Source organism: Eriocheir sinensis, chromosome 39 (genome assembly GCF_024679095.1).
Source record: "Eriocheir sinensis breed Jianghai 21 chromosome 39, ASM2467909v1, whole genome shotgun sequence".
In the NCBI taxonomy this organism is placed as follows: domain Eukaryota; kingdom Metazoa; phylum Arthropoda; class Malacostraca; order Decapoda; family Varunidae; genus Eriocheir; species Eriocheir sinensis.
The window spans coordinates 8,527,269-8,550,366 of NC_066547.1; the positions used below are offsets into that span (position 1 = coordinate 8,527,269).

General features: G+C 50.0%; 1 protein-coding gene across 5 annotated transcripts in view; it reads left to right on the plus strand.

Moving 5' to 3' along the window:
* Positions 1 to 12,305, plus strand: part of LOC127008940 (interferon regulatory factor 2-binding protein 1-like) — a 16,882-nt gene extending 4,577 nt beyond the window's left edge. For 3 of the 5 annotated variants that reach the window (XM_050881448.1, XM_050881445.1, XM_050881446.1), the window contains 3 exons: positions 7,047 to 7,328; positions 7,583 to 7,827; positions 8,020 to 12,305. In XM_050881448.1, the coding sequence (XP_050737405.1) occupies positions 7,047 to 7,328; positions 7,583 to 7,827; positions 8,020 to 8,175 (683 nt within the window). In that variant the 3' untranslated portion in view covers positions 8,176 to 12,305. The remainder of the gene's footprint in view (positions 1 to 7,046; positions 7,329 to 7,582; positions 7,828 to 8,019) is intronic. The other 2 variants (XM_050881449.1, XM_050881447.1) reach the window with 2 other exon arrangements.
* The last annotated feature ends 10,793 nt before the right edge of the window (positions 12,306 to 23,098 follow it).

The following is a 23,098-nucleotide window of genomic DNA, read 5'->3' on the forward strand; positions in this document are numbered from 1 at the left end:
GTTATGAGGACGGTGATAGTGGTGCTCGTGAGAATGGTGATGATGATGGAGGTGGAGGACACGGAGAGTGGGACATTGATGACAGTGACTTATGGTGGTGATTGTGATGAAATAGGTGGATCATAGTGAGTGGTGATGGAGTGGAGATGTAGATATTAGCGATGATGGAGGTGATGATGATGGTTAATTAAGGTCTTTTGGGGTTACTTTGAGACTAATTAGTTATCGTATTGGTATAGTGGTAGCAGTTGTAATGGTTGTGGAGGTAGTTAATAGTGGAGGATTCAGGTATGTAGTGGAGGTCCTCGTTCTCACATTTAATCCTTGAGCGCCTGAGGAGTCGAACTGGAAGTGGAACCCGCCCTACCATCCACCACCACTATACTACCACTTAGCCACCACCACCAGTCCCTTAGTAACCGTAAAAAAGAAGAGAAAACAAAAACTTGATCACAACGTCACAGAGAGAGAGAGAGAGAGAGAGAGAGAGATGAAGCAACACGTTTTTATATGCCCGTCAGGTGATACAGGTAAGTCCCGGTTTTCCCTTGAGCTTGAAGGACTAAATACATTCTTGAAGGAGGAGGAGAGGCAGTAGGAGGGGAGAGAGGAGATAGGAAGAGAGGAGACGGGATTCCCACTCCTTCATCTCTCTCTCTCTCTCTCTCTCTCTCTCTCTCTCTCTCTCTCTCTCTCTCCAGCATCCCTCGGCCTCCACTTGATCCTCCTTCTTCATCTTCATCTGCTCCCTCCTCCTCTTCCTCCTCCTCTTCCATCTCCTAATTTCGTCTTGGTGTTAGGAGGAGACGCGGGGTGGTCACTTGCCAGGAGGGAATCAAGTGCCTGTGTGTGTGTGTGTGTGTGTGTGTGTGTGTGTGTTTGCACCAGACCTGTCACAATGTCGCCATTCTTAGGACGCAAATAACGACCCTGGCGACTCGCTATCCCCCTAGGCGCCCCCCCACCCAGCCCCCCGCCACCCTGATTTCCTTTATCCACGGGCGTTGTGGGGTCGCGCCGCTGCCAAGTCAGGGTGGAGTGGGCGGCGGCGGCGGTATGCGAGGCCCCTTGGTGGCTGGTGGTGCGGGGGGCGGGAGGGAAAGTTTAGCCCGAGGGAGTCTTGGGGGCGAGGAGGGGCGGGGGGACAGAGGGGGGGGGGTGAGGGGCCAGCTGCTGTTGCTCTTACTGCCTGTTGAACCACATTTTTGGCCCCCCATTCCCCCTCCCCCGAGGCGCACGCACGCACGGTAAGGTCAGAGGTTGGGCGCCGTCACTGAGGCGGAGAAGCGGCGGCGTCACCTTGCTGTGTGTGTGTGTGTGTGTGTGTGTTGGCGGGCGTGAGTGGTGGTGGTGGCGGAGCTTGGCACCGAGCCAGGGTGACGTCACGCTTACGTGGCCCCGCGCCGTGCTGGTGGCGGCGGCGGCGGCGGTGATGGTGGTGGTGTAAGGGACGCGCGGCGGCGGTGGTGCGGCCTTGAGTCACCCATGCCTCCCTCCCTGCCGCCCACCCCCGCCCCGCCCCTCCCTGCCTCACCTCCGCCACCACGCACTCAGCCCGCCGCCCTCACCCACGCCCCGCCTCCCACGCACACCCGCAGGGCCGCTATGGGCGTACAATGGGTGGAGACTGGTAATCCCGGCCGACGCCCGGCGGGGTCCCAACACTGGCTGGTTGGGCGGCGGCGGCGGCGGTGGTGGTGGTCAGCAGTGCCCCTCCCGCCGCCGCCGTCCCCCGCCCCCCGTGCCGTGCCCCGCCCCCGCCGCCCACAGCTGCGTGGTGGCCGCCGCCCTCGGCCCCGCCGCTGCAGCGCCGTCGCCCGAGCCATGCACAGCCCTTAGGGAAATTGGAAAACTGTGAATTGCTGATGTCCTGACGGCGGGGGGCTTCATGTGAGGCAGGGGGCCTTCACACACACACACACACACACACACACACACACACACTTGACTCAGTCAAACACCTGCTGCTGTGAGCCGTGCCCCGCCCCGCCCCGTCCCTCCCCGATCCATGCCCTCCCCGCCCTGCACACTCCGCCCTGTTGCGTGTCAGTCGGTGCCCAGCGGCGGGGCGGGGCGTCTCACCACTCGCGGCTTTACTTGAAATACCAGAATCTTTATTGAGACGCGTTCAGGCTGACTGCTCTCCCTCCCTCCTCCCTCCTTCCTACACTCATGCCCTCCTTCCTGCCCTCCCTCCCTCCTCCTTCCCTCCTACACTCATGCCCTCCCTCCCTTCCTTCCTCCGGCCTTCCTTCCCTCCGCCGCGGCCACGTGACATAAGGGTAGGAGGAAAAAAAAAGGTGTCACTTGAAACTCAAAGGTCAGAAGGGCAAGGGAACCAACCGTGCCTTCCTCCTCCTCCTCCTCCTCCTCCTCTTCTCTTCCCTTCCTTCCCTCTCTCTTCCTCTTCCCCTCTACTCCCTCCGCTCTCCCTCCCTCTAAAAATATCCCTTAATCATGACTTGCACGGTTCAATGCCTGAGTGTTTGTGTGTGCGTGTGAGTGTGTGTGTGTGTGTGCAACGTTACCCTCACAGTAAACAAATGTATGAATAAATCTATAAAAAAAAACATGTATGGAAAAAGAACGAACGAACGGGCAGGATGTTTTGCGTGGAGTATTTTTGTTATCATTTTTTTTTTTTTAATTATTATCAACATCCGACAAAATGTTTCTTCCGTTTCCAAGTCGTCATGTTTATCTACTTTTATCTTCGCATCCGTTACCTCACACCTCCTCCTCCTCCTCCTCTTCTTCTTTGCCCTCTCCACATTTCCATTCCTCTCTCTCACTCTCTCGCTCTTTTTCTCTCATAACCTTTCTCTACATTGCTTCCTCTCTCTCTCTCTCTCTCTCTCTCTCTCTCTCTCTCTCTCTCTCTCTCTCTCTCTCTCTCTCTCTCTCTCTCTCTCTCATCCATCCCCTCCCCTCCGTATCACACCCCCTTAACACATTATCTCTCCCATTTCCTTCCTTTCTCGTAATCCATGTAACTTCCCCTCGCTTAACACTGCTCTCTCTCTCTCTCTCTCTCTCTCTCTCTCTCTCTCTCTCTCTCTGTAGCAACTCCCTTTTTTCATTTTTTTTTTCTTCACTCGATCTTTTTTTCTTTTGTTTTCTTCTCTTCTTCTCATTATTATTATTCTCATTTCTTCTCATTTCTTATTTACATGTTTCCGTTTCTCTCCTTCTTTCATATCCTCTCCTTTTCCCCGCTCTTCTCCCTCCTCCTCCTCCTCCCCTATATAGGACCTCTCCGGTGACTCAGGGATGTGACTAGAATAAGCTTATGAGTCCTTAGTCAGAAAGGGAGGGGAGGGCGAGGGGGGAGGGGGCTGTTAAGTGAGTAGAAGGGAGTGAGGAAGTAAGGGAGAATAGGGGAAAGGTAAAGAGGGGGCGAAGTAGAGAGAGTAGATAGGGGAAAGTGTTGAGAGAGAGAGAGAGAGAGAGAGAGAGAGAGAGAGAGGATGTAATAAAAGCAATATATGAGTTAAGGGGGAGGGAGGGAGGAGGACTAGGAGGTGGTGGTAGGGGTGGTGGTGGGTAGGAGGGGGGGGGAAGGGGAAGTTAGGGATGGAGGGGGTAGGACTGACTGAATGCCAACCAGGTTCAAGTGGGAGAAGGTCCTTGTGGGGGTGAAAGAGGGGGGGGAGGGGAGGGGAGGAAGGGATAGATTGCGTCACAGGTCACGTGATCACCACCACCACGACCATCACCGAGGTCTGGTTTCAAGAAGACTATGAGGAAATCTTAAACATCTGAAGAAAGCGAATAACGTGGAAAGAATAAGAAGAAGGAACGTGAAGGAGAATTAAGAGGATGTGGTGAAGGAGAAAAAGCAAATTATTAATAAAGCAAAAAATAATAGTAATAATAATAATAATAATAATAATGAGTGAACAATAAAAAAAAACGCGTAATAAAGAGGAAGAAACACGAAATTAAGAAGAAAGAAGGATATGGAGGAGGAGAAAAAGCAAAGTATTAATAAAGCAAATAATAATAATAATAATAATAATAATAATAATAAGTGAACAATAAAAAAAACGCGTAATAAAGAGGAAGAAACACAAAATTAAGAGTAAGAGAGGACGAGAAAATCTAAACGAAATAATAACAATAATAACAGTAGTAGCCAAAGAAGTGTCAGTAGTAATTGTTGTAGTAGTAGTAATAACAATAACGAGAATATGAATAAGAATACACAAAGAAGCACGATTATAGATTGCCTTGGTTAGTAGGATATACAAAATAGTGTACAAATAGCCTGCATGAATCTAGTGAATGTTTGTTTGTTTGCATATATTACATCTCCCCTGTGTGTGTGTGTGTGTGTGTGTGTGTGTGAAGTAGGAGTGCCTCACAGAACTCCTCTCTTAATATCTTCCCTCCTCTCCTCCCCTCTCATTCCCCTCATTCTCCCCTCCTCCCCTCGCTCACTTATCTGTATTTATTTTTACCCTTTCTCTCTCTCTCTCTCTCTCTCTCTCTCTCTCTCTCTCTCTCTCTCTCTCTCTCTCTCTCTCTCTCTCTCTCTCTCTCTCTCTCTCTCTCTCTCTCTCTCTCTCTCTCTCTCTCAACGAAAAGAAACATGAATTGAAAAGATAGATAGAGAGAGAGAGAGAGAGAGAGAGAGATCTGGTATTTTAAACATAATTCGCCGGATCAATAAAAATTGCAATAAAAATATAAAATAATGATACGCAAATAGGAACAAACTAATTATGGTAATGACCTCAGTATTGACCCCCTTGGAGTGACCTTGCTCTTCCTCCTCCTCCTCCTCCTCCTCCTCCTCTCGAGCGTCCTGATTATGAGAGGGAGGGAATAGTGAGGGAGAGGGGAAGGACAAGGACAAAGGAGGAGTGTATCTCTCTCTCTCTCTCTCTCTCTCTCTCTCTCTCTCTCTCTCTCTCTCTCTCTCTCTCTCTCTCTCTCTCTCTCTCTCTCTCTCTCTCATATTGGTGGTGATGATCACTTGCGGTGGTGGTAGTGATGGTGTGGTGGGGGGATAGTGGTGTTAGTAGTTGTGGTAGTGGTGGTAATTGTGATGGTGGTGGTGGTGGTTGTGGGTGAAGACTAACAACCAGGTAAATATTTAGCTCACCTGCAATTAACGTTATAGGTGTGCGTTTTGAAGGTCGTTACCTGATTGCTTTTTTATGGTTTCATTTATTTTTTTGATTTCTTTATTCAAATTTTAGGAGTATGGTAAGGAGAGAGAGAGAGAGGGAGAGGGAGGGTTAAAACATGTGCATAATATATAGTTTGGGGAGTTTAAAACCATGATGTGTGTTTGTTTGTTTGTGTCATCTTTTTCCTTTCCTTTATATTTTTAACGCCATTCCGTCACTCTTCCCCTCATTCAGTGCCTTGCTTTTATTGGTCTAAATTATCTCTCTCTCCTTCCCTCCTCCCCTCATTCCTTCACTTCCACACTCACACACCTTCCCTTCCCTTCCTTCTATTTTCGGTATTTTAGTCTCATTCCTTTGTTATTCCCCTCAATTCATCACAATTTACTTTGCTAACGCCCTCCTCCGCCTCCTCCTCCTCCTCCAGTTTATTCTTCTCTTCCCCTCACTTCCCCCTCCTTCCCCTGCAATTTCAAGGCCATATGTGTGTGTGTGTGTGTGTGTGTGTGTGTGTGTTTATCCTCCCTCCCTCCCTCCCCCCTACACGCCTCTCTACCCCCCGCTGTATTTCATTAAGTTACTAGCGACGGGGGACTTGTGGTGGTGACGGCGGCGGCGGCGGTGGTGGTGGTGGTGGTGGTGGTGGTGTTATCTGCTGGGGCTTCCCGGAGGTAGTCAGGGGGCTTGGAGGATCCGGGGTGGGGGTTAGTGGTGTGGGGAAAGAGATTAGATGATATTAGGAAGCGGGAAGGAAGTGTAGTGGTGGTGGGGAGGGGGTGGAGGGGGTGTTGAGAACGTGAGGAGGGGAAGTGAAGATACGTGACGGGGAGGTGTGCGTTGGTGAGTGTGGTAGTGGTGGTGGTGGAGATGGGGGAGTGTGAAGGGATGGGGCGTGAAGGTATGTGAGGGGTGTGCATGGTAGAGAAGGGGTGGGAGGGGATGTGAAACGTGATGAAGGGGAAGGAAAGAAGTTTGGAGTTGGGGGGGAGGTGTAGTTGGGGAGACGTGCTTTTGGGAGGTGTAGAAGGGGGAAGCGTGGTGGGGAGCAGACGCATTGGGGTGGGGGAGGGAGGGAGGGAGGATAAACACACACACACACACACACACACACACACACACACACACACAAGGAACAAAAGGGGGTGGGGGAGGTGTGTATTACTAGCGTTCTTTAGTCGCGTCAGAGTTCCAAGAATTGTTCGAAACGGAGATTTCATGGAACCGAACTATTTATGTACCAAGAAGGAAGACAGTCGGTAAACTCACTTCCCCTCTCTCTCTCTCTCTCTCTCTCTCTCTCTCTCTCTCTCTCTCTCTCTCTCTCTCTCTCTCTCTCTCTGATCCTTTCCCTCCCATCTCGTCACTCACGCACCCGCTCGCTCGTTCAATCTGCTTGCTCTCACCCTTCCCTCCCTCCCTCCCTCCCTTCACACCCTCCAAGCACTCCCTTCCTAAACACAATCTCCGTGGCACCCTCACCACTGACTCACGCTGGTGGCGGCCCCTCGCGACACGCTGACACCTCGTGCAAGCTGTTTTTATGTGTGTATAAGTGTGTGTGTGTGTGTGTGTGTGTGTGTGTCAACAATAGCAGTCGGCGTGCTTTCTCAGGGTCATGAGCGGGGTGGGGGGGGTTGTGTAGTGAAGGGGGAGGAGGAGTAACCTTCTCTAGGGCATAGAACACCCCGCCCGCATGTCCCTGGCAGGGCGGGGCGGGGCGGGGCGGGCTGACTGGCGGCGGCGGCGGCGTGGCCTCAAGTAACATAACTAACAGTAACGTTGCCATACAGAGAGAGGAAATTATAACCTTTTTGCCTTGATGTTTGTCACTTTGTTGTGTGTGGGTGGTGGTGGTGGTGGTGGTGGTAATGGCGGGTCTATTGTGTTGACTGTGGGCCTTTGTGCCGCCAGGTTACCCCGGCCTGCCCGTGAGTGCCGCTGCGGTGGTTGCAGCGGCGGCGGCGCAGCAACAAGCACAGGCCGCAGCCAGCAGCCAGAGCCAACAGGGGTCCTCGCAAGGGCCCGCCGTGTCCTCCTCTCCTGAGGGACCCAACTCCTCCACCAACGGGCCGTCCCCCATGGCCGCCCTCCAGAGTGTGACGGACAACCTCCCGCCGGGCTCCCCCCACAGCTCCGCCTCCCCCCAGCAGCGCTCAGTCTCTAGGAACTCGTCCCAGCTGTCCCCCAACTCAGGTACTCCTCCTCTGCCTCTCTCTCTTCTCGCTGCTCACTGTGGTGCCCTGTACACCCTGCCCTCACGTGTCCCGTCCCGCCCACCCTGTTAGTGTGTGTGTGTGTGTGTGTGTGTGTGTGTGTGTGTGTGTGTGTGTGTTTACGCCTGCAACAACGAGGCTCCGGCCGTTGGTCTGACTCCTGCAGGCAGTTGACGGCGCGGGGCCGCGGCACACACGCGGGCTGGTGAGTGACCCTGGTGACTCTTGTTGCAGGAGAGCCGCGCAGGAGACCGTCAACAGGCCGGCATGGAGACTCCAGCGGCGACAGCAGCCCCGGAGCGCAGAGTGGCGGCTCCAGCGGCGGCGACGGCCCGCAGCCAAGCAATAACCTCAAGTGCACCATTTGTACGGAGCGGCTGGAGGACACCCACTTCGTGCAGTGCCCCTCCGTCCTCCACCACAAGTTCTGCTTCCCCTGCTCCAGAGAGTCCATCAAGCGGCAGGGCGCAGGCACCGAGGTCTCTGTCCCTATGGTTTTGTCTCCTCTGCTCTTCCTCTACTGCCTCCTCCTCCCTCGCTTTTCTTTGTGCACGTTCTTGTACTGACTGTTTCCCATATTGATGCGTCTCTGTTTGTCATATCAAAGTACTAACATGATGTGTCTTGCATGCCTGGCCAGCGCCTCTAACAGTGTTCTGTGTCCCCCGCAGGTGTACTGTCCCAGCGGCGAGCGGTGTCCCCTGGCCGGGTCGTCGGTGCCGTGGGCCTTCATGCAGGGCGAGATCGCCACCATCCTGGGTACCGCCAACATCCTGCCGCAGCACGCCCAGGACGAGGCCAAGACCAAGAAGGAGCGCGACACATAGGCTGCGGCGCGCCAGGATCCTCTGGTTTTAGTTGCAAGGTTGCCAGTGATGCATAGCTGGTGACTTTTGTGGGCGCTGCCCCACGTGTTGTGGGCGTGGCGGCGCTGCAGGAGTATGTCCAAATGGTGCTGGATCCGGTCCTTGCCATGACTCTGCCCGCTGGTGGTGGTGAAGGTGGCGGTGGTGATGGAGTGGTGGGGACGTAGCGGGGCTCCTACGGGACCCTGGGGCCCCACCACCACTGTGTGTCGGGCCCGGCCTGTGGCCGCCCACCAAGGGAGAGGGCAGAGTCAGCTAGTCCAGGAAGTCTACTTTAGTGACTGTTAACCATTTGTGCGAACATTCGAAGCATCAGTGAGTTGGGTCGCTCCTCGCGGCCCATCAAGTCTCCTGTTGTATCAGGAGTGAAGATTTTCTGCCGCAGCGCCGGCGAGAGGCGGCGGTGAGCTGCCGCCACCCCGGACCACCGGCGGTGGAGGCCCTCGGCCAGAGCGCTTGTGAGCCACCTTTTCGAGGACCCGGGGAGGCTATATAGTGAAGCCGGGCGAGCAGCGGCGCCGCCCGCTGAGGAGACTCGCCCTGCGTCCCGGGTCCCGCGGCGCCTCCAACGACGCCGCACCAAGCCCGGCCGCGCCCGGCCAGGCTCTGGCCGCAGCTGTCCGATGTCGTTGTCGGCGGCTGGTGTCGTCGACCCAAGACGTCGTCCCACACTTGGTCCATTTTCTTGTGCTGATTTCTTAACCAGTTTTATCTTCGAAGTTGGGCAGAATTGTTATTGTAATCTCTTAGACTGTACATATTTCACCATTTACACCTGACACACACGCCGGTGTGCACAGACGCAGGCGTAAACAGACACACGTACACGAGCTGTACTCTCACACACCGCTCCCAGACCGTGTGACGTCGGCAATGACCAAAGGCTTACCTTGTACATTGATTGATAGGAATATATTACTTTAGTGTAATGTGATAACACACTTAGCCTACTAGTCATTTATGATACTGGGTAATTTTGGTACAGTATCACGATTTGGAACTCCGTACTCGCTTTTGTAGATTTATAAATGTTCCAAATATTCTCCTTACGGCATCTGTCAGATCTTCACCAGACTAACACCGACCTTGGTTCACCAAAAAGCAAACTCCGATTAACACGCAGGTCAACCTCCTTCCTGTCCGCCACGGCCCGAGGGAACACCAAACAGTTTTGAAGTTTTGCGTTGTCAGTGTTCTCACCCGCGTGTAGCGTAGAGGCCCGGGTGTGTGTGTGGGTGTGTATGTGTGCATGTGTGCGTGTGTGTGGGCGTGTATGTGTGCCCCGCCCCGCCCAGCCGCGGCACGCCTCCCACGGGGCTTCTGGCACCCCCTGGCACTCTTGGTTAGGTTTTGTGGGAGCGTGAGCTGCAGGAGTTACAGGACTTGCTTGTTGAGGAACCGGTAGACACTTTCAACTCTCTCTCTCTCTCTCTCTCTCTCTCTCTCTCTCTCTCTCTCTCTCTCTCTCTCTCTCTCTCTCTCTCTCTCTCTCTCTCTCTTCCTGTAGGTGTGATTGAAGGTAAGTGGAGTGAGAGAGTCAAGGGGCGTCGCCTCTGTTTCCGTCATGGGATGCTGAGGAGGGCGGAATAGTGACCTTGAGGGGACGTGTGCGTATGTTTTGGTTGTCTTGGAGAGAGAGAGAGAGAGAGAGAGAGAGAGAGAGAGAGAGAGAGAGAGAGAGATTTGGCTGAGTGTAGTTGGACATGCCCCTTTTTTCTTCAATTCTTGTTAGCGGGGTCAGACAGACAGACGGAGACAGCCCGGAGGAGGAATGTTGCTCACGCTCGCCACTCTCTTAGCGATTTTTTGACACTTTAGGAAGGCGCCACTTGTCTTGCTCCAGTTCGACCCTCGCCAGGCAGCGCGTCCAGACCATTGCCCTGTGTCAGGCGCGCGAGCGAGGACTTGTTGTAGACTCAAAATAAAACGACATAGAGTAACTGCATAAACTTTCAGCGCAGAGCTTTTTTGTAAGAGTCGCCGGGGCGTGTTGTGGGTGCCAAGAAGTCCCGTCCGAGCCACCGCCCTGTTCCCTTTTGGCGCTGGTGTTGGGGTAGTGAGCGGGGAGGGGGGAAGGGGGGCTGTCAGGGTGAGTGTGACTAGTGTGTGGGAGGCGAGGAGGGGAGAGCAGTGGAGAGGTGGCGATGTCGTCGTATGCCACCACGACCACCAGAAAGCACGTGTGTGGGCTGTGTTACCTAAGGCAGCCGTGTGATGCGTCCTCGCCCTCCACCTCGGCCTCGTCCTCGTCCTCTCACCCGCGCGCGTCACTGTTGTGGGGTGACATGCATGAGATTGTGTGAGACGGTCCGTTGCGCGTCGCTCGGCTGTCCTTGTTGAGAGAGAGAGAGAGAGAGAGAGAGAGAGAGAGAGAGAGAGAGAATGTGTGTGGTTTGCGTCACAAGAGCATCTGGTATTCACGTTAAGAAGGGATTATGTTGTGACCTTGAGCGCCGCGCCGCCCTGAGCCGTGCAGGTCAGGGGAGGTCACGTGCTCCACTTATTGTCTAATCGGTTACAACCTTCGTGTGCATGTGTGTGTGTGTGTGTGTGTGTGTGTGTGTGTGTGTGTGTGTGTTAGAGGCTGTGCTCGTTAGGACAGCCCCGCCCCTCTCGGCGCCGCACTCTAATTAGCTTTCCTAGCAACAATGTGACCATTTAGGCAACAACAGCATCATCAACAACATCAGCAACACCGTCACGCCTCCTCGGAGAAACACTGCTGGCTCGGTGTCTAGCCGCCCGTCACCTGCTGCCGCCGCCGCCGCCGCTTCTCGTGTCCGTCAGCCGCTTGTCCGTGTCACCCGCCGTTGGCCTGTTTTCACCTTGTCATGTCCTTGATCTGTTGCCGCGTCGCCTCCTAGGCCGCCCTGCTCATCTGTCGCCCCAGCACGCGCGAGCCCCGCCCCGCCGCCCCGCTGCCCCGGCCCGCCGCTGGTCGGCGCCGCCCGGCACCGGCCGCCCCGCGCGCCCTCCGCCGGTTTTGTTGTTTTTGTTTGAGCGGGGCGGGGCAGGGCGAGGGCCGTGCCGGGGCGCCGCCCCGCGGGGCCGCAGCGGCCTCACTGTCAGGAGCGTCGCTCAGGTTTTCTTTCTTGTTGTCTTTGTTGCCTCGCGGCATTTTGTTGTAAGTATTAATACTAAAGGTGTTACTACTTTAACTACTCTTTCAAAGGTACAAATGAAGTAGCTCGACGTATTTTTGTAGAAGGGCTTTGTAACATATGACCACCGGAGGCGCAGGGGCGCCGCCACCGCCGCCAGGCGGAAAACGACCTTATGTCCATTAATGTTGAAGTGGCGCGTGCCCGGTTTTGTTAATGAGTTGGCGTCCAGTTGAGGGAATACAAAGGACAAGTTTTGAGCGAGTGACCCCGAGACGCCCCCGCCCCGCCCTGCCCCGTCGGCCGCGGCGCCTCGGGAGCCAGGTCGGTGCCGCCCCCGGGCCACACGCGGGGCCGCCGCCGCCGCCAGAAGGGCCGCGGGTCGTGGCCATCAGGAGGACTGTGGCCGCGACGCCTCGGGCCGCACGGAGGCTGCTGTCCCGCCCTGATGCCTCCGCCGCGGCGGCCCATCACCGGGGCCTCCGCCCCACCGGACCGTCCTGCACTGACCACCCGCAGGAGCCGCGGCCCGGGGCGGGGCGGGGCGGGGGCGCGGGGCTGAGGGAGGCGGGTGTGGCAGGGACGGAGACGCCCGCCGGGGACACATCGACCTAAGCTGTACAGTACTTTAGGCTGCCCGTTAATGTATGGCGTCATACATATTGGTTTATGTATGATTTTGATGTACCTGCTTTTAAATATATGAATATGAATATAAATATAAATATATTATATATATATACAAATGTTGCCGCAGAGCGACCTTTAATACCTGTTCATATGGATGTTGTTGGTCTCTTATCATTGTAAAGGGTGTACAGTGAACACAAGCATAGTATATATATAAAGATTCTATTACGTGCCGCAACACTATCATCACTGCTGCTGGGTGAGTGCCGCCCCGCCGCCCCGCCGCCAGCAGGCAGCTGCGTGCCATACCCGGGGCGCACCCAGTCCACCCTCCCAGTAATAAACTTATTGACAACCTCGCACCAGACCTTTATTTTGACCCAGTCCTCGCCGGGGCCGGGGGGAGGAGGGAAGGAGAGGGAAGGAAAGGGCAGGGAGGAGGATCAATGGCAGGCAGGTAGAGGCAGGGCGGGCGCGTCGGACAGTGCCCTCGCCGCCGTCACTGTCTCTCACCTCCGATAATCAATCATGACGTCAGTGCCAACCACATTCAAGGTCATGTTGCTTTTAGGTGTGCGCGGCGCCCTCTCCCTCCCTCTCCCTCGCTCTCCCTCTGTGCCTCCATCTTAAAGCTTCCCGGAACATGCATCACGTGACTCCTCTCCCCCTCTCCCCTCTTCCCTCCTCCCCCTTCACCTTGACTACCTGGGGAGGAGGAAAGGTGTGTTTGAGTATTGATAACAGACGATTCTTTTTGGCACCTGACACGGACAACGAGACAAGGCTGAAGTGCATGTAAAACTCTTGCTGTATTACTCTTCCTCCTCCTCCTCCTCTTCCTCCTCTTCCTCCGCCTCGCCTCGCAACACAGAATAGTAAGCAGCAACAGGTTTCTTCTTCTTCCTCCCTGCTTCCTCCTCCTCCTCCTCTTCTTCCTCTTCACCTGTTGTCCTCTTCATTACATCATGGGCGTTGTTGTTGCTATTATTATTATCATTATTATTTTATTATATTCGTCACTCAAGGGAGATCCTTTCTTTAATAACCATAATAATAATGATAACAATAATAATAATAATAATAATGACAATAATAATAATAATAATAATAAAGTCCGTACATTGAAAAAAAATGCATCTTACACAAAAACAAAAGATATTCCAAAACCCAAAGAGTAACACGCTAGATTCGCCTCCTAAAAGAATGAATGAAAACGATCTCGATTGTTATTATCTTGTTATTATTTATGTAGATTCTCAAGAGTGGCACGTTATGTATGGCACTCCTTAAAACTTGATGTCAAATAGAGTGAGTGACGATGACAGGCAGGAGGAGGTTAGTGGGCGTGAAGGTCATAACAAAGCATGCAGGGAGGGAGAGCAAAGATGGAACGGAAGATTTATTACGAGGGAGGGTTGAGGGGGGTGGGGGTGGCATAACACACACACACACACACACACACACACACACACACACACACACACACACACACACACACACACACACACACACACACAGACATGCACTGGCGAACAAAATGACAGGTTGAGAAATAGATAGACACTTTGATTGATTGATAGATGGATAGATAGATATAAAGACAAGCACACAAATAGATATATAGGCATACAAACAAACAAGCAGATATATAGATAGACGAACTCGCAAAATGTCAAGTCTAAATAGAATAAAAAATATAAAAAATGGAACGAAAAATATTGGTTCAAAAAAAAAACTTATGCAACTCTCAGGTAAGCTGCATTTAATTGATGACTTCCGGTCTACCTGTGCTCCCGCGCCGCCCACCTGGAATCCCACGTGACGAGTGTTGCTGTCATTCCCCTCTCCCTCCCACACGCCCACTCTCACTTTCCCTTCCTCCTCTACCTCCTACACACTCTCTCCCTCCCTCCCACACGCCTCCTCTCACTTCCCCTTCCTTCTCTTCTTCCTGCACAGTTCCTCTCATTTTTCCCTCTTCCTTACTTCCCCTTCCTCCTCTTCCTTCTACACACTCTCTCCCTCACTCCCACACGCCTCCTCTCACTTCCCCTTCCTTCTCTTCTTCCTGCACAGTTCCTCTCATTTTCCCCTCCTCCTTACTTCCCCTTCCTCCTCTTCTTCCTACGCACTCTCTCCAATCTTACCCTCTTCTTCCTCACTTCCCCTCTCTTCTCTTCCTCCTACATGTTTTCATTTCACCCTCTTCCTTCCTCTTCCTCCTTTTCCTCTTATGCAATCTCTCATCTTCCCCTCTTCTTCCTCCCTTCTACTCTCTCTCTCTCACTTCCCCTTCCTTCTCTTCCTCCTGCACATTTCCATTTCACCCTCTTCCTTCCTCTTCCTCCTCTTCCTCTTACGCAATCTCTCATCTTCCCCTCTTCTTCCTCACTTGTACTCTCATTCACTTCCTCTTCCTTCCTTCCTCTTAGATGTTTCCCTCTCATTTTCCCCCTTTCTCTCCCTTCCCCTCCCTTTCTCTTCCTCCTGCACACTACCTCTCATTTTCCCCTCTTTTTCTTCACTCCCACTCCCTCCCACTCGCCTTCTCCCCTTCCTCTCCCCACACTTCCTCTTCTTGTCCTTTCTCTTTCTCCTTTCCCCTTCTTACCCTTCCTCTTCTTTGTTTCTCCCCCTCCATCCTTTTCGACTTAACATCCCATTCACGGGTAACTTTTCCATCTTCCTCTAGTTAACCTTCTTCCCCCTGCTCTTCTTCACTCCATTCCAGTCTTTGTTCCTTTAAATTCACTTTCCTTCTCTCATTTACTTCCTTTGTCTTCATCTCCTCCCTTGCTCCTGTGCTTCCCTCCTCCCATCTACCTTGTCACCTCATCCTTCTTCTTCCTTTCTCTTAATCCCCACCACCTGTATGCTTAATCTTTTTTTTCTTTTTTTCTTACATCAGAGGACACGGCTCAAGGGCAACAAAAAAAGTAAAAAAATAAAAAATAAAAAAAAACGCTACTCGCCGCTCCTTTAAAAGATAAAAGTAAAGAGTAGCCAAAAGAGAGGTCAATACTATCATCTTCCTCTCCCCTCTTCCTCATCCCCATAATTTATCCCTCGCCCTCGATTCTCCTCCCCAGCGTTGCCTTCTCCCCCCTCTCCTACTCCCCTCTATCCCCTCGCTCCCCTACTTCCCCATGCACCTACATCTCACAACCTTTCCCATTTACCTCCCCCTCAGCATTCCTCCAAACTCATGTCCCCTACCTTCGTCCCCAACCTATCTCTTCTATTATGCTATCTCCACCTCCAGCCTTCTTCCCCTCCCCCTCCGCCATTCCCTTTCTCCTCCTCCTCCTCTTCCCCCTTCCCTTCCCACACATAATCATTCCCCATACTTTCCTCCCCACGCAAGTTGTCTCCTCTATAATGTTCTCTCCTTCCACCTTTCTTCCCCTTCCTCCTATTCCTCCTCCTCCCCACCCCCTTCCTCCTAATAATCCTCATACTATTGTCTCCAAGCTGTCTATAATGCTCTCTCCACCTCCAGCCTTTCCCCCCCCTCCTCCTCCTCCTCCTCCTCCTCCGCCTATAAGCCGATCTACCGCGTTGTAGTTGCAAGGTCAGCGGGAAACGGGAACGACTTTGTTTGTTTCTGTTGCAATGTTATAGAAGAAGAAAGAATACGAGAAAATTGGTTAAAAAAAAGTAATAAGGGAAGTTGCAAAGGGGTGATACGAGTTTGTGAGTATTTCTGGTTAGCGTTAGTTAGTTAGATGTTTTTGTTGCAATGTTAGAAAAGGAGAATGAATGTGAGAAATGAAAGGTAGGTTAGAAAAAAACGGTAATAAGGAAAAATTCTGTAGGTGAAAGGTTCAATACGAGTTTATATTTTTAGTTTGCAATGTTATAGAAGATGAAGGAATACTAGAAATAAAAGATACATTTTTTTTATTATTTTTATTTTTTTTATTTTTTTTACGTTGTTGCCTATTGCGCCGGTAGGCATCTTCCCGGTGGGGCCTGATGGTCGGCCCAAGGCTTCTTCCAGGTGGGGCCTGATGGTCGGCCCAGCCCGTTCTGGCGCAGGCGAGTGTTTATAGTGGCGCCATCTTGCATTGGCAGACGAAAGGGTCAATACGAGTTTATATTATTGCTTTCCATAAGTTAGTTGTTTCTGATGCAATAATAGAAAAAAAAGAAAAATTAAGGTTAGATTAAAAACGGTAATAAGAAAAAGTTTTACAGACGAAAGGGTTAGTACAAGATACTACTGATGGTGTACACGTATAGATACATACATACTCACATACGCACATGACACATACACATAAACAGACAGACAAGCTCAAAACGATTAGCAAAGGTCATAGTTCTCTCTCTGGAAAGGGCTGCATACACACACACACACACACACACACACACACACACACACACACACACACACACACACACACACACACACACACACGGGAAAGGTGACGGCAGTGAGAAAAGAGCAACCGAGAGAGAGAGAGAGAGAGAGAGAGAAGCATACAGTGACCAGCGGGACAAAGAGAAAGACGAAAAAAAAAGAGAAAAAAAACAGACTGCCGCGGAGAAACACGTGTGACCCACTTATGGCACTTGGGGAAGAGGAGGAGGAGGAGGAGGAGGAGGAGGAGGAGGGGTGCCAACTGCAGTCTTGGTCGCCAGGCTTCGCGGTTCTCTTCATTAATGGTTCTCTTCACACACTTTTCTCTTCCCCTTTTCTCTCCTTCCTCCCTTCTTCCCCTTTCTTTCCTACATCCCTTCTTACCGTTTTTCTCTCTCTCTCTCTCTCTCTCTCTCTCTCTCTCTCTCTCTCTCTCTCTCTCTCTCTCTCTCTCTCTCTCTCTCTCTCTCTCTCTCTCTCTCTCTCTCTCTCTCTCTCTCTCTCTCTCTCTCTCTCTCTCTCTCTCTCTCCCTCCTTCCCTCCTCTCCCTTTCCCTACCTCTTCCTTTCACCTTTTCTATAATATCCTTTAAACTTATTTTTTATTTTTTCGTATATCTTTTTCATCCCTCCCTTCTTTTCCTTTCATCTTTCTATTCCTCTCCTTTTCTCTTTTCATTCATTTCCCTCTCCTCCCCTTTCCTTTTTGTCACTTTCCCTCCTCCCTTTCCTTTCCTTTAATTGTCCTAGGTTTTTTTTCCATCTTCCTCCTCCTCCTCCTCCTCCCCTCTTTGCACCACATCATTTTTTTTATTTCCATTCATTTTCTTCTATTTTCCTTTCCGCCTTGTCACTTTCCCTCATCCCCTTCCTTTAATTCAAATGCTCTAGTCTTCATTCATCTCTGCATCTCCTTTCATCTTCCTCCTCTTCTTTTCTTCTCTACACACTTCATTATTTATATTTTCATTCATCTTCCTCTCTTTCCTTCTTCTTTTGTTGCTTTCCCTCTTCCTTTTTCTTTCCTTTAATTGCTCTAGTCTTCTTTCATCTTCTCTGCATCTCCTTTCATCTTCCTCCTCTTCTTTTCCTCTCTACACACTTCATTATTTATATTTCCATTCATCTTCTTCTCTTTCATTCTTCCTTTGTCACTTTCCCTTTCCCCCTTCCCTTTCCCTAAATTGCCCTCGTCTTTTTTTCATCTTCCTCCTCCTTCTCTTCCCTTCCTCTCTTTATCACTTTATTCCTTCTATTTCCATTCATCGTCCCCTCTTCCCGTTCCTCTTCTTTAGTGCCCTCGTCTGTTTTTCACCTTCCCTTTTCCTCCTTTCATTTTCTCTTGCCTTCCTCTCTACACCTCCCCATTTATCGTCCTCTCTTCTCTTTCCCTTTTGTCACGTTCCCTCTTCCCCTTCCTTTCCTTCAATTGCCCTAGTCTTCTTTTATCTTCCCTGTACCTCCCTTCCTCCTCCTCCGCCTCTTCCTCTTTCTTTCTGCTCCTCGACGTCTCTTTGAAGGTTTGTCTTGGTGTTTGTGAAGTGAGGCAACGTTTGTATTGGTGGCGTAACGTTTTCCCTTCGTGACTGGAGGAGGAGGAGGAGGAGGGGGTGGGGAGGAGGAGGAAATATTGAATGTGGATTAAGAGTGGAGGGACTGAGTGTGTGGGAGTGAAGCAAAGAGGATTAGGTGAAGGAGGAAGGGGAGAAAAGTGTGATAATAATAATAATGATAGTAATAATAATAATAATAATAATAATAATAATAATAATAATAATAATAATAATAATAATAATAATAATGAAGAGGGAGAGGATTAGTTGAAGGAGAAAAAGGAGAAGTGTGATTTTGATGTAATAATAATAATAAGAAAAGGAAGAAAAAGAAGAATCATAATCACTACTACTACTTCTACTACTACTACATCAATGAAGCAAACTATATAAATCTTAAACATTTTATTTAATATAACATCAAAAACATGACCAATATCGAGAGAGAGAGAGAGAGAGAGAGAGAGAAACAAGTAAAATTAGATTATTCAAAGAGACCAGAATATTAGGACGAGCACTAGAAGAGGGACCAGTAACACACAAAATCAACCTGTGCTACCAGAGTTTGACCTAATAATACCTTCCTACCTTCCTTCACCTTTACCAACCCGACGCATACATTTCATACCCCCGAAAGAGTGACAGCGACATTGAAACTGCTGCAGGTAATTGATAGGAGAGAGAGAGAGAGAGAGAGAGAGAGAGAGCAGAGAACCTAGGAAGACCCAAAAGCATAGTTATAGTGACCAGGATAAAGAGAGAGAAAAAGACGACGAAAAAAGAGAAATGAGGAAAATTGACGAATAAAGAAAGAAAGACGAAGGAAAAGAGGCGAAGAAAAGAGACGAAGAAAAAATATAGTAAAAAATAGAGAAAAAAAACGAAAAAATAAAAAAATAAATAAACTGTCACTAATAATGATATAATCCATAATGTAAATCGTATCCTCAAACGCTAACACCAACGAGGAGATAACAAGAAGTAAGTACCTACGAGTCAATACCTTAAGTTAACAGCACCAATGAAATAACAAACTAGAGACGAATAAAGACACTGTTAAATAAAGCTCTAGGGATATATAATAATACCTGGGGATGAAAAAGAAGCTGCCAGAAATAGATAAAGACTGACAGGGATGGAGAGAGTAGATGGGAGGGAGGGAGGGAGGGACAGGACATTAGGAAGAGAAGGAAGACTGCCAAGGATGAAGGAAAAATGCCAGGTGGAGGAGGAAGGACAGTGCCAAGGAGGTGAGAGAGAGAGTGCCAAGTGAGAGAGAGAGAGAGAGAGAGAGAGAGAGAGAGTAATGGACCAGATATACTGTCGAACGGACATAAATTGGGGTTCAGGAAAGCTAAGCAAGAGGGGGAGGAAGGGGGGGAGTGGGGAGGAGTTTTAGGGGGGGCGGGGTTGAGGGAATTTTTTAAAGGGTTGGGTTACTGGGTGAGGGAGTGGGGGAGGGGTGAAGGGGGAGGGGGTCACCTTGTTAGCGGCTAGGAAAGGGGGGGTGAGGGGGGTTAGGAGGGGTGGGGGGCCGGCCTCACCTGGGATCAATACCTAGCCACCTGATGCCTCTCTCTCTCTCTCTCTCTCTCTCTCTCTCTCTCTCTCTCTCTCTCTCTCTCTCTCTCTCTCTCTCTCTCTCTCTCTCTCTCTCTCTCTCTCTCTCTCTCTCTCTCTCTCTCTCTCGTTGTGTGTGTGTGTGTGTGTGTGTGTGTAATTCACCACGGCTGATCACATGTTGGACTCGCTATCGCCAGCAGGTACCCTCCCGATGTGACCAAGTGCTCATTATTGTCGATCTCTGGGTACTGCCAGGACCTCACACACCACACACCCCATCCCCCTTGCTCAAGGGGGACAGAAACCACTCCTTGTCAACGGAAAGAATCCGGCCTGAGCGGGGCTCGAATCGCCGCCCGTTCGGCCGTGAAGCCTTGCTGCGCGGCGCTCTAACCGACTGAGCTACCGAAGCGGTGTGTGTGTGTGTGTGTGTGTGTGTGTGTGTGTGTTAATTCCACCCACATACGGTTAATACGGTTTGGTGATGTCATTCTCCACACACACACACACACACACACACACACACACACACACACTCTCTCTCTCTCTCTCTCTCTCTCTCTCTCTCTCTCTCTCTCTCTCTCTCTCTCTCTCTCTCTCTCTCTCTCTCTCTCTCTCTCTCTCTCTCTGTGTGTGTGTGTGTGTGTGTGCGTGTGTGAATTTTTTCCGCCCACATATAATACGGTTTGGTGATGTCCTCTACACACACACACACACACACACACACACACACACACACACACACACACACACACACACACACACACACACACACACACACACACACACACACACACACACACACACACACACACACACACACACACACACACACACACACACACACACACACACACACACACACACACACACACACACACACACACACACACACACACACACACACACACACACACACACACACACACACACACACACACACAGACACACACACACACACACACACACACACTCACACACACACACACACACACACACACACACACACACACACACACACACACACACACACACACACACACACACACACACACACACACACACACACACACACACGTGACGTAGTGTATGAATCACTCACCTGAGCATTTCTTCTTGATGAACGAACACATGTGGATAGGTCAGGTGTGGAGAGAGAGAGAGAGAGAGAGAGAGAAAATAGTTTTAAAAAATCCTCTCCGTGCCTCAATTTACTTTTCTTACACACAGACACACACACACACACACACACACACACACACACACACACACACACACACACACACACACACACACACACACACACACACACACACACAGGGATGACTCACGTTCACAGGTGTGTCCACACTGGTGCTCACGTGTGCGTGTGTGTGTTTTTAATTGCATGCTTGCCTGCTCGTTTGTTTGTTTGTTTGTTTGACTATGTGTGGTTGGTGGCACTTTTCTAGGGTTTTCCATCTCTCTCTCTCTCTCTCTCTCTCTCTCTCTCTCTCTCTCTCTCTCTCTCTCTCTATCTATCTATCCATCTATCTATCTATCCATCTTTTTTTCAAGGTGTGCGTTGCAGGTAAGGCCATCGAGTGCCAATCATAAATATTCTTTGCTCCCATTTGTTGCTTTTTTTGTTTCCTGTTTCCTGGTTTTATGTTTGCGTGGATCAATGGCTGAGACTTTTTTCGCAAACCTTTTAGTTCCCCGGGCTGGTTAGAATCTGATGCGTCTGAAGTTTGTAATAGGTTTTGTGATCAATTAGTGAGTGAGTGACAGTGTGCTGATAGGATGATAATTTTCAAGGTCTGTTTGGTCTCCTGTTTTATGTATAATGATTAATGACGCGCTTTTCTCATGATATTTTTTTTTGTCGAAACAGTCAGTAAAAAGATACAATAGTTTTTTTTCTACAATAGTTTTTTCCAATGTCCTTCGTAAAATCTACACTAATACAATTTACATTTTTCCAGTCCATTCTTTCCATTCTTTCCAATCCATTCTTTCCATTCTTTCCAATCCATTCTTTCCATTCCATTCTTTCCATTTATCCAATTCATTCTTTCCATTCCATTCTTTCCATTTATCCAATTCATTCTTTCCATTCCATTCTTTCCATTTATCCAATTCATTCTTTCCATTCCATTCTTTCCATTTATCCAATTCATTCTTTCCATTTATCCAATTCATTCTTTCCATTCCATTCTTTCCATTTATCCAATTCATTCTTTCCATTCCATTCTTTCCATTTATCCAATCCATTCTTTCCATTTTCCAATCCATTCTTTCCATTTTTCCAGTCCATTCTTTCCAATCCATTCTTTCCATTTTTCCAATCCATTCTTTCCAATCCATTCTTTCCATTTTTCCAGTCCATTCTTTCCAATCCATTCTTTCCATTTTTCCAATCCATTCTTTCCATTCCATTCTTTCCATTTCTCATACCTCTCAGCGTTCCTTTAATTCCGTGCTCCCTACAGCTGTGATTCCTGGCATACCTTTTCCTCTTTCATTTAGATACTGACTGAGTTACACAGTTAAAAAAAGGTTCAGTGGATTAACCAGAATCAGCCGAAACAGACAAAATCAGCCACCTCACCAACAAACAGACAAACAAACGAACACATTAACAAACCCGTCCTGTATGTACCCGGGCTGAGGTCGAGGTGATGAAAGAAATATAGACAAAAAAACAAAGACCTGAAAAAAATATTGACCTTCATGAGATCGCGGCTTTGTGACCTGGATGTAAGCGTGTTCAGTGTGTGTGTGTGTGTGTGTGAGAGAGAGAGAGAGAGAGAGAGAGAGAGAGAGAGTGTACGTTTTCTGTCTTTCTTTCGTCTATTTTTAGCTTTTGTCAATTAACTTTTTTTGTATTTCATTTACACTCATGTCTATTTTGGTTTAGTCTGCCTTCCCGTTCACTCCATTGATTGTTTATTGTTGTTTTCAGGCTTTGTTAATTACGTGTGTGTGTGTGTGTGTGTGTGTGTGTGTGTGTGTGTGTGTGTGTGTGTGTGTGACAGAGCGGCGTGGATGGTGACTGTGGTGTCTGGGTACGCTGGGATCACTGGCTCAACCCCCCCCCCGCCCCCCTTCGTCGCCCACTTTACACTCTCTCTCTCTCTCTCTCTCTCTCTCTCTCTCTCTCTCTCTCTCTCTCTCTCTCTCTCATGCTTAGTTCACGCAGCCTCCTTCCTTCACACACGACTTAGTATACGTCTCTCCCTCCCTCCCTCCCTCTCTCTCTCCCTCCCTCCCACCCATTATGACGTCATCACCCCGTCGTATACTCCCGCGTGACGTCACATCCGGTGGTCACAGATGGCCGGAAACCAAGGCTGAGGGAGGGACTTTCAAGGCTGAGAGAGAGAGAGAGAGAGAGAGAGAGAGAGGGGGGGGGGGGGGCAGGGGCAAACAAAGGCGTTCCTTGACTCGAGTAAAGCGATATTCTTATGCTGCCCTGGAGGAGGAGGAGGAGGAGGAGGAAGAGGAGGAAGAGGAGAGGTCAGGGGAGTAAGAAGGTTAGGGAGAGGGGATGTATAGGGAGAGGAAGTGTCAGAAAACAAAAAGATGAAAAAAAAGCAGATGTGAGGAGGAGAGGGAGGAGGAGGAAGAGGAGGAGAAGGAGGAGGAGGAGGGGGGAGGAGGCAAGGGCAAGGACCTCGGAAAATGACAGGAGGG